The following is a 17,987-nucleotide window of genomic DNA, read 5'->3' as shown; positions in this document are numbered from 1 at the left end:
ACAAGAGAGAGAAAAGGAGTCATCATGTCAACTGATTGAAAGCCTAGTGGGCACAGGAAGTGGTCTCGATCCACCCGGATGGAAGATTCCTCAGGTCTGAGAGATGGCAGGCCCTAGGGACGTGCTCCTGCCAGACAGCAGGGGAGACCCTGCTCTCAGAAGATGACTTTGGAGCGATCTCCTCCTCTTGGTTGGGGAGAACGTCGGTAGTAGCCCACCATGTCAAGAAAGGACCCAGATGCAAAGCTGAGAAAAGATCCTATGGGATCCCAAGAAGACATCAGTAGGTAAAAGCAAAAAGAGAACAAACCAAAAATAAAAAGAAGCAAAAGAAAACCCCAAAAGGAAAATCTGTCCATACTTAAAAGGTGGGTAAAAAAGAAGATTATTCAAAGTAGTTGTAAGCCCTAATGAAACAGCACTGAAGGACACGCTTCCATCAATTTTTGAGTTTTGCATGTTAATAGATGGTCCGTGTTCAAAACAACCTGGCTCAGGCGATTACCACTTTTTAAAGAACAGTCTGCTGGTATAATCTACCATCATCAGAAACCTTGGAGCTGGATTTCTCTTAGCCCAGGTTTGGTCAGTGATTGCACTGCTGTTTACAATGCCATCTCTGTCCCCAAAGAGTCCTTCTGCGGCTGGAACCCACTTCTTTTCCACGTGTAACAACAAACCAGCTTAGCAACGCTAGCGTTGGAAAAGGGATCCAAATCAATCCAAGCATATTCTCGCCAGGAGGAAAAACATATGCCCATCTGGTCTCTCACACTCATACAAAATTCACTTTTCACCTTCATTTTATTTAAAAAGAAGAAGAAGGACTCAAGAGAGTCTGCAAAGTCCTTCAGGTAGCAATTCCAGGGCTTAACTGCCCTATTTGTTAGGAAACTTCACTGTGTGATTAGTTCTAGAAAAAGAGGCAAGCTGTAGACAATTCTTAAATACTCCCAAACTTGAAAAAAAATCCCTATACGTCCTTGTCATGTAGCTTGTGGCTTCATTTTGGATTTGGAGATCCCCTTCTCATTCTCTGGTTTCCACGAAGAGAAGGAAATCAACCTCCAAGAAAGGGGGTGAGTGGCACCAATCTAGCCAGATGAGCTGTGTCACTATCCTGCTAACTACCTGAATGTGCCTCGATACTGAGCCATCTGGGTTTTACTTTTAATTGGAGAAAGGTCTCCTCTCATTTGATACTGAGGTGGTCCTTTGTCAGAAAAATCTAGGGCAGGGATTCTTAAAATAGGATCAAAAGACCACACTGTTTTAAACTGCAGACTCCTGGGCCTAACCCCAGAAATCTCTCTGGGTCTAGAGGTGAAAAGCTCCTGAGGTGAGAAGCAGCATGCCCTCAGGTTTCTCCTCCTATGACAGTCATGTGTCTCATTCACACACGTGTCCTTCCACCAGGATCAGTGTCGAGTTTTGTGTATGTACTTCTTTATAACACAGAGAGAAGTCAAACCTTTAGCCCCAGTCCTGCCAATATTGTACCTGAGATCCCAGATTTCTGCCCCAGAAAGGAGGCTTGACTGAAGTTATTAAACTTTTTGGAAGCTATGTGAGAATACCAAGTAAGATAGTATTAAATGCATGATAGCAGCTATTTAAAACACACACACACACACACACACACACACACACACACACACACACACACACACATAAACTGGTAACAGAAATACATGGGAAACAACTAAGGTATAAAATGTGAATAGCTCTTAAAGAGAGCAGAGAGGACTCCTTTTCCCCTGTTAGGATGAGTGGGCATTTTCTGTTGGGATTCTGGAACAACCCTATTCCATAGGCTTCCAAATCTTCAAAGCGTACTTGAGCCACTGCTCATTCCCAGCACACTGATTCACAGGGAAAGGCTTTATGTGATGCCACAAGTTCAACTGACTGCTATTTTTTACACTTCAGAGTGGAGAACGGGTCTTAAAACATCAAGCCTGCAGTGACTGTGTTAAACCTACAACAAAAGCCTCCGAGACCAAATCTTACTCCAAGAGACTCTGTGCCAAAAGTGGGAAAAGATGAGCAACAGCCTCGCCACTGTTTGTTAGTAAGTCAGCGGTCTCGATTTGAGAGAATGAACGTCTGAGTGGCAATGTTCTCAAGGTTTAAGGACATTTAGAACCTGGAAGCTGCCCTCACATCCTACTTTCAAGAAGGAAGGAAAGCAGTGTGAAGGAACGTACCGATGGCAGGGCCCCCTTGCTTCTTCTCTTCTAAGATGGCCGCCAGGTCTTTGTGCGTGGACTTCTGTTGCTGGCCGGCCAGTGGCTGCTCCAACTCTGGGCTTCTCACTTTTAAGAGTTGATTTGCCTTCTTGATCTTCTGACTGTACTGCCTGGCCATCATAAAAACCCTGCTTCTTGTCTTATCTGTGGCATCCATCCCAGGGTCAGGGGTTTCCAAGTCTGTTTGGGACAGACCGCTGTTGGCCAAGTCGTAGGGATTTTCCATGGGAGGTGTTTCACTGGCCAGAGACAGCCGGTTGAGACTCATAAAGGAGTCTTCTTTAGAAATCAGGTCTTCCTCAAACGGGCAGTTGGCCCGGCTAGGTCTGCCGCTGTCTTTCAGCGGCGTGAGGAAAGCGTGGCCCTCCGGGAGGGACAGCGTGGACACGGAACGTGCCGCCTCTCTGCCCAGCTCGGGGGTGCTCTCGGAGTACAGCCTGCCCGGCATGTCCTCTGTGCTGACGGGAAATGCTGCCAGGAGCCGGTCTCTAGCTTTGACTTCATTTTTCTTGATGTAATTTTCCAGGTCATTCCAGATTTCGTCCACTTCTTCAGACAGTTTATCAGATATCGATTTATCGGCTAGGGACAGGTTACAGCTGAAAGAGTTATAGAGCAAACTCAAATAATCATTATCAGAGGGGCCCTGGTGGTAAGGGGCTTCGTCCTCACTGAACTGGAGGCTGTCCTGGGAAACGAAGGGCCTCAGACTGTCGCAGCATGCAAAGTCGGCGTCCAGACCTAAGAAGGTGCTCCTCTTGGGACGCTTCAGGCTGCTGCATTTGAAGTCCAGTGAGGGGGGATCTGGGAGCCCTATGGTGTCATAGATGTTCTCCTCAACCATCTGGAGTTCGTGTGTGCTTTGGTTCGACGCCTGGCGACCAGCTGGCGCTCCGTCCCTCATCGTGTGCAGAGAGGTCTTCTCGCGGTCAGCCTGCCTCTTTGAGAAGGTCAGCTCCGGGGTGCTCTTGGGGCGGACAGAGTCCCTGGCTGTTTTGGGGGGCATGGGTTCGGCTTCTTCCCGTTTGGCAACCATCAGTTTCAAGTCCTCGTAACTTATGTTGTCATAGACATGGTCTACGTCATCAATAGTCAGCTCTACGGATGACCCAAAGGGAGTCATTCCTTCCTGCCCTTCTGTTTTAGGGCCACTCTGCAGTTCCCTTCGGGGGCTATACTGAGAGCCACCACCGTCCCGAATTCTTATTTCGGGGGGACACGTGTTGCTCTCGCCAGCGCTACTGGCCCGCCTGACAACCCGGTGGCCAGAGCCGGTGGCTTCTGTGGATTCAATCTGTCCCATGTGCCAACTGCAAGGGCGACTGGAAGTGCTGTCTTCACACAGTCTGGCAGAGTTCAGATCCGAGGAGGAGAAAGAGGGCACGAACATCTGATAGTCATCTTCACCACCCTCATTCTCCTGAGGGGACCGACGGCTAGGAAACAAGGCCTGTCTGATCTGGTGGTCCGTCCAGATGTTTCTGATGGCTCCTCCCCCGCGAAGCACACTGATAATGGCAGAAGTGCTCGGCTGACTGTTCCTCTGTGCGGGAGATGGTCCCGTTGAGGTCCGCGGGGGAGACCCTTCCTCTCTGGAGACCTGGGGCAGATAGAGACATATTGACTGAACCGGAGTGCCATAGACACAGAGTGCCCTGGTTTTACACGTTGCCTCTCCCACCGGACTATAAGGTTCTTAAAGCAAATGATCGGTAAAAGTTGATTTTCACTGAGGGGAAAAGCGCTTCAGAGTTTTGCAAAAAAGGGGCAGAAAGGACAGGAACTGATATTCACTTAGAAACAGGCCAGGCCATTTGCAGACGTTCTCCACAGGTAATGCTCATGGTCTGCGGGTTAGATGTGATTGTACCAATCGCACACTAAGGAAATCCAGGCTCTCTCTAGTTGGTAGAAAGGCTGGGATGCAAACCTAGGTCTGACTCCAAATCCCTTACCCCAATGCAGGGAATCGGCAAAATACAGAAAACTCTTAGATGCTTCGAATAATTCCGACACGCACTTGGCAAATAACATTATATGCGTGAACGTACATGGGTATCGAGGGCCATGGTATCTGGTTTCTCTTTGAGGCTTGACTCCTAGGAACCCTACTGTGGTTTCTGGTGTACCAGAAGCCTCTGTCAGTAACCTGACGGCACAGCTCGAGGCTTTCTCTGAAATCTGCAGACCTGCCTTGCACCTGACCAGCATTGCCTTGATTTATACATTCTAGGCAGAGACTCTGTTGCAGGAATGTAACTTAATCCACTTTTGAGCTGGTGAGCTTTTTACTTTCTCTCAAAATAGATTTGATTAAGTAATATTTAGATACCTGTTAGGAAGTAAAATATGAGCGACGTTAACAAGGTCTCATAAAAAAACACAATGGGGTCTTTTATCACTTGGAACCTTTCTTGATGGACCTCAATTGTGCAGACAGAGAGTGCATGGGCCTCTGATGCCGTCTGTAGTAGAAGGACTAGCTTCAAAGAGTTGCAAGGCTTAAGACCAGTTCAAACTGATTAGTACCAGGGACGTGTTTTCTGATTGAAGCACTATAAGAACCAATGAGAACGGTCCAATGAGCAAGAATTTTTCATCACTTGTCCATGAAACTGGGATACATATTTTCTTGGAATAACCTCTCAGCAATGTGTCTGCCTGCCTGCCTGTCTGTGTATCAGGGAGGGAAGGGAAGTGTAGGGAAGGCAAGAAAAAAAATTTCATCCTGAATGTTATTTTTCTGTTAAAAATTAAAAGCTAAAAACACCCCACCCCATTAGTCATTTAATCTTGTGCTCACTTTTTTTCATGTGATCAAACCGTGGACCATTTGAGGACTAGGAACCAATGAATATGCACACGTATGGACACACACACACACAAATATATATATATATATTATATATATATATATAATATATATATAAATATATATATGATCAATATATTATATAATATATATTATATATTATATATTAATATAATATATATTATATTATATTAATATAATTTATATTATATATTAATAAATATATATTAATTTATATATATTAATTATATATATTATTTATATGTATATAATTGATATATATTAATATATATATATCAATTAATCATATATATTAATTAATATATATAATTAATATATAATTAATATATATTAATCATATATATTAATATATAATATATATTAATATATAATCATATATATTAATATATATGATTAATATATATGATTATGTAGGATATATATATAGGATATATAAAATATATATATATAGGATTATATTTATGGCTCTATTTTCTTTCCTCACCCTTTAATATCTCTCCCTTTTTACCTTACTCAGACTGTACTGGTAACATGTTTATAAAATATGGGCAGCCAGTCGCTACATTTTACAAAATAAAAAAAGTTGGTACTAACTAGTAAAGTCATGACAAAGCACTTTGAAAGTGTAACAAAAGCATTTTGTGAACAGCCAAGTAATACTTTCTTAAAATCTTCCCTTCCAGAACGATTCCCAGACCATTTAGAAAATGAAGAAACCTGTGTTTTTAATATCAAAAGATGCTTTTAATAAAACTAATTAGTTGAAACTGTGGACTTTGGAAACTGATATTTTATATCAAGTAAATCACCAGGAGAACTGAAGAAACTCTTAGATGTAGAAATAATCAATCTGAGGATTTAGCACAACATACAAGCATGTGGTTTATACATCTCACTAGAGGCATATATATCTTCACTAGAGCCGTGAAGAACATTTTTTCCCCATGGTTTTTCTACATTCTCAGCATTATGGCTATTTATAATGATACGAGAACAGCTACCACTTGTGGAGCATGTGTGTTGTTCTAGATTCTGTACTAAGCATTTTTTTTTTTAAAGATTTTATTTTTAAGTAAATAATTCACCCAATGTGGGGCTCAAACTCATAACTCCAAGATCAAGAGTCACACACTACTGACTCAGCCAGCCACGTGCCCTTGTATTAATAAGCACTTTTAAAAACATATTTTTGTGGGGCACCTGGGTGGCTCAGTCGGTTAAGCATCGACTTCAGCTCAGGTCACGATCATGTGGTCCGTGAGTTCGAGCCCGTGTCGGGCTCTGTGCTGACAGCTCCCGGCCTGGAGCCCGTTTCGGATTCTGTGTCTCCCTCTCTCTCTGACCTTCCCCCTGTTCACGCTGTCTCTCTCTGTCTCAAAAATAAATAAACGTTGGGGCGCCTGGGTGGCGCAGTCGGTTAAGCGTCCGACTTCAGCCAGGTCACGATCTCGCGGTCCGTGAGTTCAAGCCCCGCGTCAGGTTCTGGGCTGATGGCTCAGAGCCTGGAGCCTGTTTCCGATTCTGTGTCTCCCTCTCTCTCTGCCCCTCCCCCGTTCATGCTCTGTCTCTCTCTCTGTCCCAAAAATAAATAAAAAACGTTGAAAAAATAAATAAATAAATAAATAAACGTTAAAAAAATTTTTTAAAACCACGTATTTTTGCATTTAATGTTTATGACAATTCTGTAAATTAGAAAACTAAGTCTTGGTAAGGTTAACAACTTGCCTGTGGCCATACAGCTTAGGAGTGACAGAAATGGATTTGAATCCATGTCTGAATCCATAGCATGTACATGATCTTAACTGCCCCCCCCCCTCTTTTTTGCTCTTGCTCTCTCTCTCTCCCTCCTTCCCGTTCTCTCTCTTCCCCCACCCCCGCCACACATGTTCATACATATACACATACAAAAGGCCTTGGAATATGTATTCCGGGAGAAATGTTAAGCTATTATGAAGAATGTTTCTGGAGCGCCTGGGTGGCTCAGTCGGTTAAGTGCCCGACTTCAGCTCAGGTCGTGATCTCACAGTCTGTGAATTCGAGCCCCGCGTCTGGGCTGTGCTGACAGCTCAGAGCCTGGAGCCTGCTTCGGATTCTGTGGCTCCCTCTCTCTCTGCCCCTCCCCTGCTTGTGCTCTGTCACTGTCTCTCTCTAAAATAAACATTAAAAAAAAACAAACGAACAAGAGTATTTCCTGTTATAAACTCCTCCGTCATCAGTAAGTCTATCCTCCTTACATTCGGTATTGTTCATTAGCGTTAGGAGACAGAACTTTACCACTAAGAAAAAAGTACATTGCTTTACTTCTCCCGTACAGAGACCTGGCTTGGATCACTATTGTTGAAAATTTCCAATAAGCTCTTGAGATTCCATCTTTAGGACCGACAGAGTGATCCCCCCGACTGGTACTGAGCAGGGCTCAGTGGTCCGAGGTCTGAGTTTGGCTGCCTTAAAGACGAGGGTACCCTCTGTGCTGTTTATGAAAACAAACAAACAAACAAACAAACAAACAAAAATCAAAAGCTCGTGCTGGATTTCAGGACAATAACCCACTAATATGTTTCAAATGCTTCCAAACAAAAATATGTACCTCCAGAAAAAAATCCGCATGCTCTCATCTCAAGAAAGTTACTTCGGGGGAAGACTGTTGATTTTTAGACATTTTACTGTATTTAATGGAGGGATAATAAGCACTTATTAACAGAATTGCTTGGGCCCTGTGCTAAGGAGTGGTGCAGTGGAACTGTGGGAAGAGCTCTTTGGAACCACATCCTCACAGATATAAGACATTACACAAGAAACCACAACCAGTTTTCGAAGACTTACTAACTTAGACAATTGGTCAGTAGCCATATTAGACACGATCCAGGTCAGGATACAAGATCTGTGCTTCATAGGTAATAAATTCAGATATACATCTTTCAAAAGAGCACACCATTTTTATTCCCCTTCTCCCAACCTTTTACCGGAAGAAAAATGAAACTTCACATAGTGAAGCTTCATTATATTGACATATGACCCTACGTCTCCTACCAACAGCGGGACCATATTCTTAGATCCCTGTGACCGAAGGCTAATGCTTTAAAAAGGGGGCAACGTTTGGGACGCAGGAGCCTGGGTCTTGTGTGCACAGATGTGCAGGGCAATGTGGGGTGGACCCCGCTAGCATTCAGGGTGCAGGTGTTACACCCTAGGTAACCTTACAGCTTTGGAGGTGAGAGGTGGGACAGAGGGATGAAGAAATCATTGCCTTGGTTCTGATAAATGAAGCAGGGGGAGGGAGGAGGTTATAAGGACGAGTCCTTACTTAAATCTTACCTCAAGATGTGAAATAACTGTTTACACTTGGAATATAGACCGGGGATGAGATATATAAGGGTACTTTAAAGGGTCCCTCAGTAAACATTTCAAAATAAGAAATGTAATAATGCTTACCTTTTGGATGTCTTGTGCTGTTTCTGAAAAATAAAAAAGGTTTAAACATTTTTTTTTGAGGTTTAAAAATGTAACTCATACATATGTAAACACTCCTCTTTCACAGGACTTTAAAACTTGCTAATAACGGAACCCTGAGAGGCTTTTGGGCCCTTTAGACCTAATTTTCAGAAAATGCCACTCGGTTTATCCTGGTCATATATCCTGGATTACACGTAAAACAACTTTCCATACATCTGCGTGTGAAGTATCTTTCTGAATCCCTACGAGCAACGGACCGATTCATGTTAATAACGTTCCACAGCCTTCCTCCCAAATACGTATTACCTGAAATACCTGCCCTAAGCCATGAAAATCACTTAAACATAAGACTATGCTGCTGCTAATTTTTAAACATTTACTGGTTTTGACTGCAAGGAACAGACAGCATTTATCACTGGGGTCACCTTGGCGCTGGGCTAAGGAGTGGTGCAGGTGGGTGTCTGGGAGAGGCGTGTACAGCCACATCCTTACAGACGCCCTTTCAGATCACCTGATGACGTGTGTATCATCTTCAAAAACTGTTTAATTACGGAAGCATATAAAGTAAACAGGGATCGAACCCTCTCCACAAATCCCACCCTGTGGAAATGACCATACTTGCAGACGGATTGATGGTCCTCTTTCCTGGTCCCATACCCACTGACACCAGCCCACCACAATACATGGTTTTGTTTTTAAAAGAAAGGTGCAAACCCAGCATTGCATTTCCTGCTGAATCTATGTAGACATTCTGGTCAGTAGATAGGGAGGTACTCTATTGACAACTGCAGAATATTCCACGTAGTATTATACAATTTACTTAACTCTTTCCCACTGGATGGGCATTCGAGGTGCTGTCCTATTACAAAGGCTGCAAAGAACACACACGCACACACACACACACACACACACACACACACACACACACACACATTGATCTAGCCATACTTGTGTGAGTACGTCTATACAGGAAGTGTCCTCATGAAATTTATAAAAGTGAAAAAAAGCGGAATTGCTGAGTCCGGGACAAACACACATTTTAAATTTAAATGGCTTTTGCCATATTCTGTTCCAAAAAAGTTAGAGAAATTGATACGCTATTCATTTTAGAGTGTCTGTTTTTCTATATCTTTGGGTGTTTACCGATTTCACCCCAGCCCCCATTTATCTCCTGTAAATGTATCATTTTTTTCTGGGGCGCCTGGGTGGCTCAGTCGGTTGGGTGCCCGACTTCAGCTCAGGTCATGATCTCACGGTTTGTGGGTTCGGGCTCTGTGCTGACAGCTCAGAGCCTGGAGCCTGCTTCAGATTCTGTGTCCCCTTCTCTCCCTGCCCCTCCCCCACTTGTGCTCTCTGTCTCTCAAAAATAAATAAATGTAAAAAAAATTTTTAATGTACGATTTTTCTGATTACTAGCATGGATGACTATTTATATATTTTATTGGCGGTTTGTGCTTTTTCTGTGAAATGCCCAATTAGGGTCTCTGCCTTTTATTTTTATTATTAAATTTTTTATAATGTTTGTTTATTTTGAGAGAGAGAGACAGAGCGTGAGCAGGGGAGGGGCAGAGAGAGAGGGAGACACAGAACCTAAAGCAGGTTCCAGGCTCTGAGCTGTCAGCACAGAGCCCGACCAATATGGAGCTTGAACTCACGAACCACGAGATCATGATGTGAGTTGAAGTCAAACGGTTAACTGACTGAGCCCCCCAGGTGCCCCTCTCTACCTTTTAAAAGAGTCCTTTGTCTCTTCTTTTTGATATATGGGATTTCTTTACATAACAGGTATATTAATCTTTTTATGCCAGGTTATCTATATTGCAAACATTTTATGTCATTTGGTTTTATATTTAAAAACAGGACACTATTACTTATAGAAGTCAATCAAATGTATCAATTCATAACTCATCTGGTGTTTATTTTTTTAAATATGGTTTAACTTGGTGGACATCAACAAGGATGAAAAAAGGAAAGATATTTTAGGACTTACCACTGGTCTTCAAGACTTTATGTGATCTTGAGGAAGGTTCTAGGAGAAAAAAATAAGATCAGCATCATTTGCAAAACCAAATCAAGATTTTTTATAAGTGAATTATTAGCTTATAGGCAAATTAACTGAGCTCTATTTTTTTTTAATCAGATACACCTGAAACCCATTGCTTAGAGACACTCGACAGCAAGACATTCACTCCGACAAAACCAGAGGATAAAATTTAAGCTGTGCAGGGGCCCCTGGGTGGCTCAGTTGGTGAAGCATCCAACTTCGGCCCTGGTCATGATCTCACGGCTCCTGAGTTCAAACCCTGCGTGGGGCTCTGATCTGACAGCTCAGAGCCCGGAGCCTGCTTTGGATTCTGGGTCTCCCTCCCTCTCTGCCCCTCCCCTGCTCACGCTCTGTCTCTCTCTCTCTCAAAAAAAATAAAGATTAAAAAAAAGTTTTTTTTTTTAATTTAAGCTGTGCAATCAGGGGTTGCACAACAGAAAACCACCCTCCCAACAACCAGTGGAGCAAATTCTTTAGCTTTAACTACCACCTATAAGCGGACAGTGTTCAATTTTATATCCTTAAAGCAGACCCTCGGCCCAGGCCTCAGACCTCAAATGCTAACTGCTGATCTGACATTTCCCCAATGTGTCCATAGATGAAGCAAAACCAGCATGCCTCAAACTCACCTGTCTTCCCCCATAACTGTTCCTTTATCCAATTTCTTATCTTGGTTGTCACTGACATTGCCCACCCAAGTTAGGTGCCAGGACATCATTCAACATTTCTCCCGTATTCATCCATCACAGTCCTGTAGGATCCCAATAATGCCACCCCACTCCCCCCACTCCCCCTACCCCCCAGTGTCTTAATCCAGGCTCTTGTCCTCTCTCCTCCAGACTAGACAGAATGCCTACTTCAGTTTCTACATCAAACCAGAATTCCTTTTTTTTAGTAATTAAAAACATTTTTTAAATGTTTATTTATTTTGAGAGAGAGAGAGAGAGAGAAAGTGCGAGCGAGGAAGGGGCAGAGAGAGACGAAGAGAGAGAATCCCAAGCAGGCTCCGTGCTGTTAGTGCAGACCCCAGCGCAGGGCTTGATCCTGTGAACTGTGAGATCCTGACCTGAGCCGGAATCAAGAGTCAGTGCTTAACTGACTGAACCACCCAGCTGCCCCCAGAATTCTGTATTTAAAAGGTAAACATCCCGTCGTTTAAAATCCTTCCGTAGCTTGCAGGATCAAGTTCACACCTTCTATGATTCGGCCCCCTCTGCAGCTCCAGCCACTTCTCCTTCTGGTTTACGTTGCATGCCTATACCTCTACCCACAGCTTTATCCGGCCAGGCTGAAGAACCGGCAATAGAGGTCCGATCTAAGGTACGCTGGCTCCAGTCCCAGGGCCTTTGCACGTGCTATTCCCCCGCCTCATCTGTCTCCTCAGCCCCCAGACTCTATCCCAGGTCTCCTGCTCTGGGAAGCTTTCTCGCCTTCCTAGAGAGTTAATCTCTCTCTTTCCTTGGCCTCTCCATCTACTCAACCTCCAGCACAGCTCCATTATACGGACTGGTATTTCTTCACCCTTGTTGACTCCCACTGGACTACGACCTCCTCGCAAGCAGGAATCACGTGTATTGTTCATTCTTGCATTCCCAGTCCTTAGCCCAGCACGGGGGGTTAGGTGGGTACTCAATAAACGCTGATTCAAATGAAAAAAAAATATCTGAGGCCTAAGAGAATGCTACCTGGAGTCTGGTTCAGCAAACATGTGTTAAAGGGTTAGGTCTGCATGATCGTTTGTATGTGTCGTTGATAGGATACGATTTTTCCCCAGTGCAGTAAATAAGGCTTTAAGTACCTACAAGCTGGTGGTAAGAAGCTATGCAAAGAGGAATTAGTGGACTGATAGTTTTACATTCCCTGGAAAATAGAGAGATACACGGAAAAGTTTTAGAACGAAAGCCCGACAGTCCCATCGTAGGGCCGCTTCCAATGTATTCAAACTGGCCGTGAGCTCCAACGCCAGAAGGGAAATGTGTTTTTTGCCTGACTGAAAGGATCTTTCATTACTAGTCCCCCCAGATATTAGCTTTTGATCACGACATCCTATTTACCAGATTTTCTTCTCGGCCGATATGGAGCAGAACCGTCTCGAGAACCACAAAATGCTTTAGTCTCTCCCTCGGGACTGTAACAGAAACCGGGATAGTCTGAAAAGAGAACCACATGCACCAATAAGAATGAGGTGTTCAGCGACTTCTCAGAAAATTGGTACGGCTTGTTCTGGATATCTGTGGGTTTATTCTTTTTCATCAGACATGGGATAGTCTCTCCTTCCATTAACTGGTGTTGACTACGTATCACGGGGACTTCCAGGAGTCTGTCCACAGGGACGTGTGCCTTTCTGGCACACGTGTGCGCTCTCTCTCCCTCCCCTACCCCCTCTCTCTCACACACACACACACACACACGCACGCACGTGCACACATACATGCTCTCTCTGCAGTCTCCTTTTTTGCTCATTAGCAGAGAGAGCCATAGCCATTGGTTATACCCTTTGCAGAAAGTTACTTAAAACGTGCAAGGTGTGGTTAACCTCCTACTGCCACTCAGGGTCCCGGGCAACGCGCTGCCCCAACAGAGGGCAGACAGTTCTGTTAAACATCACCACACTCGAACTTGCTCACGAGGCCCCAGATAGACAGTGGCGATGAGCCACAGAAGAGACTCTGTCAAGGCAAAGCCATCTGGAGAATTCCACTGAAGCACAGTTTCATGAGGTGTCTGTGCCTGGCGTGGAGGATGTCGAGCTATTCCTGCCCTCCGGAAGCTGGCCTCTGCTGCAGTGACTCTTAACATCTTTCTAGACACTGCGAACATTTGATGAATGCTTTGGGTTCATCACTGCTGAACAACGTCCTGCGAACATTTGATGAATGCTTTGGGGTCTCTTACCAGAAAAGGGATTTTCATTTAATTTCAGAGTTTATGTCTTTCTGCCCGTCTAAGGAGCACACAGGCTTCAGATTAAGAATATGGGGTCTATCGCTTCTCCGCCTTTTGGCCGAGATCAAGTGACGGATATGGGGTCTAGGAGCGCATGGGTGGTTCAGTCGGTTAAGCGTCCCACTCTGAATTTTGGCTCAGGTCATGATCTCGTGGCTCGTGATATCGAAACCCAGGTTGGGCTCTGCACTGACCGTGTAGAACCTGCTTGGGATTCTCTCTCTCCCTTCCCCTCTCTCCCTCCCACACACACTCTCTCTCAAAAATAAATCAGCATTAAAAACAAGTAAAATCGGGTCTAATCCTAAAGCACTCCAGCATATTCAGGGATTATCTACACCCTGAAGCCTAAGGGTAAACAATTTTAGGACACGGCTATAGTAGAGTTAAGGCTCTTCAGAGGGTGTCTACCGTTCGAGAGGGTTCTAAGAATTGTAAAGACCACACACATTTGTCCAATGTCAGTAGCAAAGGTACATAAATGAGGTCACTTGGCCCAACGGACTGGCCTACTCTCTTCCTACCCAGACAAGTCCAAAGTCAAGGTGGGGTAAATGAGGTGATTTTCCTGGGCTGGGCTGCTCTAGCCTAGTCCTGGGCCTGGAAGAAAGCCACGTAGCACCGATTAGTGGCTTGAAATAATTCTGTGTGTGCACTCACAGAATCTTAATGGTGTCCATGAACCAGCACCCAGAGGCTGAGAATGAGGAAATAGTTCTATTGAATGAAGTTTGTCATAGAGATAGGGGCTTCTTCAGACCTCTTTCTCCACCTTTCCTCCTAATTCTTTCTGTTTTAGACAGATAAATTTAGTTTTTTGTTTGTTTTTTATTTATTTTGAGAGGGAGAGAGAGAGCCCAAGCCGGGGAGGGGCAGAAAGCGAGGCAGAGAGACAGAATCTCAAGCAGGTTCCTCACGGACAGTGTAGAGCCCGATGTGGGGCTTGAAGTCACCAACCATGAGATCATGACCTGAACCAAAATCAAGAGTCAGATGCTTAACTGACTGAGCCACCCACGCACCTCCCCTTTCGTCCTAACGTTTACATGCCCCTCCATGACTCTGCCTTCTCTTTAGAGCGTTTTTATTAAAAAAATGATAACCTTTTTTTCCCCCCAATGTTTATTTGAGAGAGAGTGCAAGTGGGGGAGGGGTGGGGGGGGGACAGAGAATCCCCAGTAGGCTCTGTGGTGACAGCAGTGAGCCCGATGTGGGGCTCGAACTCCCAAACCGTGAGACTTACGACCTGAGCTGAAGTCACACGTTCAACTGACTGAGCCACTCAGGCGCCCCACCAAAAAATCTTCAACAGCTTTCCAATGAATAAAATGGGGGGGGGGCGTTAGAGAAGACAGGGCAGCAGGCCCCAGCCTAGCCTTCTAGTTGGGGTCACGTCCCATCATCTCTCAGGAGCTGCCGGATGTGAAATGGGGGACCTCAGCCATGTGGGGAGGAAGCTTATCTTTCTCCCTCACTAACGCTTCTTGCTTCCTCAGCAGAGTTAACCACCAGCAGCATGGAAGGGACGTGAATCAGTACTTGTACCTGGGGAAAGATGCCTCAAAAGTAAGTTATTTCAGATATGTTAAGTACAAGTTTTTGTCTGACATGGTTGTCAGTCTCTGAAACCACTGATTCTCTTAGTCTATTTAATCTGGGAGAGAATAAGAATCGATAAACGGTGTTGAGCCAGGTTTTATGTTCCAGGAAAGACCTCACTTGAATTCATTTTCTGCCTGTTTTTATAAGCCTGGAAATACAATCCCATATGCGGAGCAGTGGTAATTCTCAAATATGAGCTGCATCGGGGAAACCATTCACTGTCTCGTTGGCATGATCCTTGCAGGTAATCAACAGGTTATCCTTCAGTGGGGTGCGCCAGAAATGTATGTAAAACCTTGAGTTTTGGTGGAGGCGGAGGGGAGGGTAAGAGTTGACCTTGGAAGCGTATCTTACATTTGCAGCTGACACAGAGATCTGGCCATGTGGCTGGCCATCAGGCGACTCATAGATAAAGCAGCGAAATCAATAGACAAACGAGTCAATGCGTAAGGAAAAGATGATACCCTCTGCCAGCTCCACTTGTGAAAACAGTGAAGAAAGAACTGTGCTTTTCTTACAATTGACATTTTTATACACTTTGAGATAGAAAAGATGATAGATACAAGTAGACAAGAAGGTTTCAAATTGTATTAAGAAAACAAAACTTACGAATGGCATCCATTTCAAGTATTGCTTGCTTGGCCTGTAAGAAAGAAAGTGCATCTATAACTACAATTACTCTTTGTTTTTTCTTCAAACTACCTATCGCTATCGTGAGACAGGTCTTATCCCACCAGAATAAGGGATTTTTGAAAAAGCTTTAAAAAACTCCTTATTTCTTTTAGGCATTAACACACAGTTCAAGGGCTTCGAACAGAGGAGTGCCTCCTGTGGATTGCACGTGTTACATGATCAGCAGAGCTAAGCTTACAGCCTCCATCTGGAAGGAAGGAAGGAAGGAAGGAAGGAAGGAAGGCAGGAAGGCAGGCAGGCAGAGAGAGAGGAGAGAGAGAGGATAGAAGGAAGGAGGGAGAGAAGGGAAGACAGAGAGGAATGAAGGAAGGAAGGAAGGTGAGAAGAAGAGGGGGAGAAGAAGTGGGGGGAGAGAGAGAAAAGGAGAGGTGGGAAGAAGGAAGTGGGGGAACCCTTTCACTAAGGTTTCTAAAACCCGGCATCTGGCGGTCAGCCCATTATAAAATGTAGATCCCGGCTATTCAACCCTGATCTACTGAACCAAAGGCTCAAGGGATAGGGGTCTAGGATCCGCCTTCTCCAAATCACTGGGGCCTTATAACCGTTCTGAATTGTTGCAAAAAAGATTGCTGGGAGTTTCCAGTTTTCCTCTGTCCAAATGCTCTGTGATTATCCTTAGGTAACTCTCTTGGCTCTCTCTGGCACGCCTGTAACTAGTCTCCCCTGTGCCCTAGAGTCTCCCAGGCAGGGGGAAGGGCCCTGAGGACATGGTTTGTGACACGGCTCTGGTGCTTTCCAGCTGGAGGTGTTTCCTTAGCCACAAATGGCAAGGCCGGACCTACCTTTCAGAGTTGCTACTAGGCTCAACTGATAGGCACTAAACACAGCGAAGTCACCACCCACCCACCAAGGGTTTGGGCCAGATAAACCTTGACCGGGGCTTCCTTCACACATCTTTCGCCCCACCTCAACGCTCACAGCTTTACTGCTTTGAGGCTTCTGGCTATTGTCCCTGTTGCCAATGTAGTTAACGTTTAGGGAGATATAAAGAGATGGTTAATGGGGCGCCTGGGTGGCTCAGTCGGTTAAGCGTCCAACTTCAGCTCAGGTCACGATCTCACGGTCCGTGAGTTCGAGCCCCGCGTTGGGCTCTGGGCTGATGGCCCAGAGCCTGGAGCCTGCTTCTGATTCTGTGTCTCCCTCTCTCTCTGCCCCTCCCCCGTTCATGCTCGGTCTCTCTCTGTCTCAAAAATAAACGTTAAAAAAAAAAAAAAAAAAAAAAAAAAAAGAGAGATGGTTAATGACCCTGACATGAGTCATTTTGCCTGAAGATTCAAAGAGGGAAAAAAAATTAGTTTAGGTAGAACTCCTCTCATGTCATTTTCATTTTTCAGGGGCTGTGTAATGTAACTGACGGACATCAGACTAAAAATCACCTTAAAAATAATTTTTCTTGTATTTTGCCACAATCCGTGATAGCACAGTGAAAACATTTGGGCGAACTGGTAATGTTTAGGGGCTCAGTCGGTTAAGCGTCTGACTCTTGATTTTGGCTCAGGTCATGATCTCATGGTTTCTGAGTTCAAGCCCCACATTGGGCTCTGTGCTGACAGTGCGGAGGCCTGCCTGGGATTCCGTCTCTCTCTGCCCCTTCCCTGCTCACACTTATGTGTTCTCTCTCTCTCTCAAAATAAATAAAACAAACTTAAAAAAATAAAAATAAATGGTAATATCTAGTTAAAAAAAAAGAGGGTGGTGAAGGGGTGCCCGAGTGGCTCAGTTGTTTAAGCGTCTGACTCTTTTTTTCAGTTCAGGTCGTGATCTTACAGTTTGTGGGATCGAGCCCCACATCAGGCTCTGTGCTGATGGTGCGGAGCCTGCTTGAGATTCTCTCCCTCCCTCTCTCTCTGGCCCTCCCTGCTCATGCTCCCTCTCTCTCCCCCAAAAATAAAGTAAAAAAATTAAATAAATAAAGGAGGAGGAAAGTTTTAAAAAAAAAGGCTTGATGAAGCCACCCTAAGTCTGAGATAACAAATGCATACATTTTGTAACACTGATATTTTTATCATATATTCGGAGTTTGCAATGACTAGTTGGAATTAATTTCAAACGCCAATGTGAGCTCAGTTTCTGTGAAGTGCCCTTAAAGGACCAGGGGATTATATAAACTGCAAAAGCCTCTCCCTTTCTGTCTTTACTCTCAATCAGGACGAGAGTGAGTTTATAC

General features: G+C 44.5%; 1 protein-coding gene and 1 long non-coding RNA gene across 7 annotated transcripts in view; one reads left to right on the top strand and one right to left on the bottom strand.

Moving 5' to 3' along the window:
- The window catches only part of LOC131515045 (uncharacterized), a 35,986-nt gene extending 19,933 nt beyond the window's left edge, over nucleotides 1-16,053 (top strand). The window contains exons 2-6 of the long non-coding RNA XR_009263401.1: nucleotides 10,676-10,755; nucleotides 11,759-11,899; nucleotides 15,022-15,091; nucleotides 15,275-15,371; nucleotides 15,913-16,053. This is a non-coding gene — a long non-coding RNA (uncharacterized LOC131515045). The remainder of the gene's footprint in view (nucleotides 1-10,675; nucleotides 10,756-11,758; nucleotides 11,900-15,021; nucleotides 15,092-15,274; nucleotides 15,372-15,912) is intronic.
- PLEKHG1 (pleckstrin homology and RhoGEF domain containing G1) overlaps nucleotides 1-17,987 on the bottom strand; it is a 232,272-nt gene that overhangs the window by 7,556 nt on the left and 206,729 nt on the right. For all 6 annotated transcript variants that reach the window (XM_058735642.1, XM_058735640.1, XM_058735637.1 and 3 more), the window contains 5 exons: nucleotides 15,737-15,770; nucleotides 12,634-12,729; nucleotides 10,526-10,564; nucleotides 8,515-8,537; nucleotides 2,208-3,849 (listed from right to left, as the gene is read on the bottom strand). In XM_058735642.1, the coding sequence (XP_058591625.1) occupies nucleotides 2,208-3,849; nucleotides 8,515-8,537; nucleotides 10,526-10,564; nucleotides 12,634-12,729; nucleotides 15,737-15,770 (1,834 nt within the window). The remainder of the gene's footprint in view (nucleotides 1-2,207; nucleotides 3,850-8,514; nucleotides 8,538-10,525; nucleotides 10,565-12,633; nucleotides 12,730-15,736; nucleotides 15,771-17,987) is intronic.

Source organism: Neofelis nebulosa, chromosome 6 (genome assembly GCF_028018385.1).
Source record: "Neofelis nebulosa isolate mNeoNeb1 chromosome 6, mNeoNeb1.pri, whole genome shotgun sequence".
NCBI lineage: Eukaryota > Metazoa > Chordata > Mammalia > Carnivora > Felidae > Neofelis > Neofelis nebulosa.
This window is presented reverse-complemented; position numbering and strand designations above follow the sequence as displayed.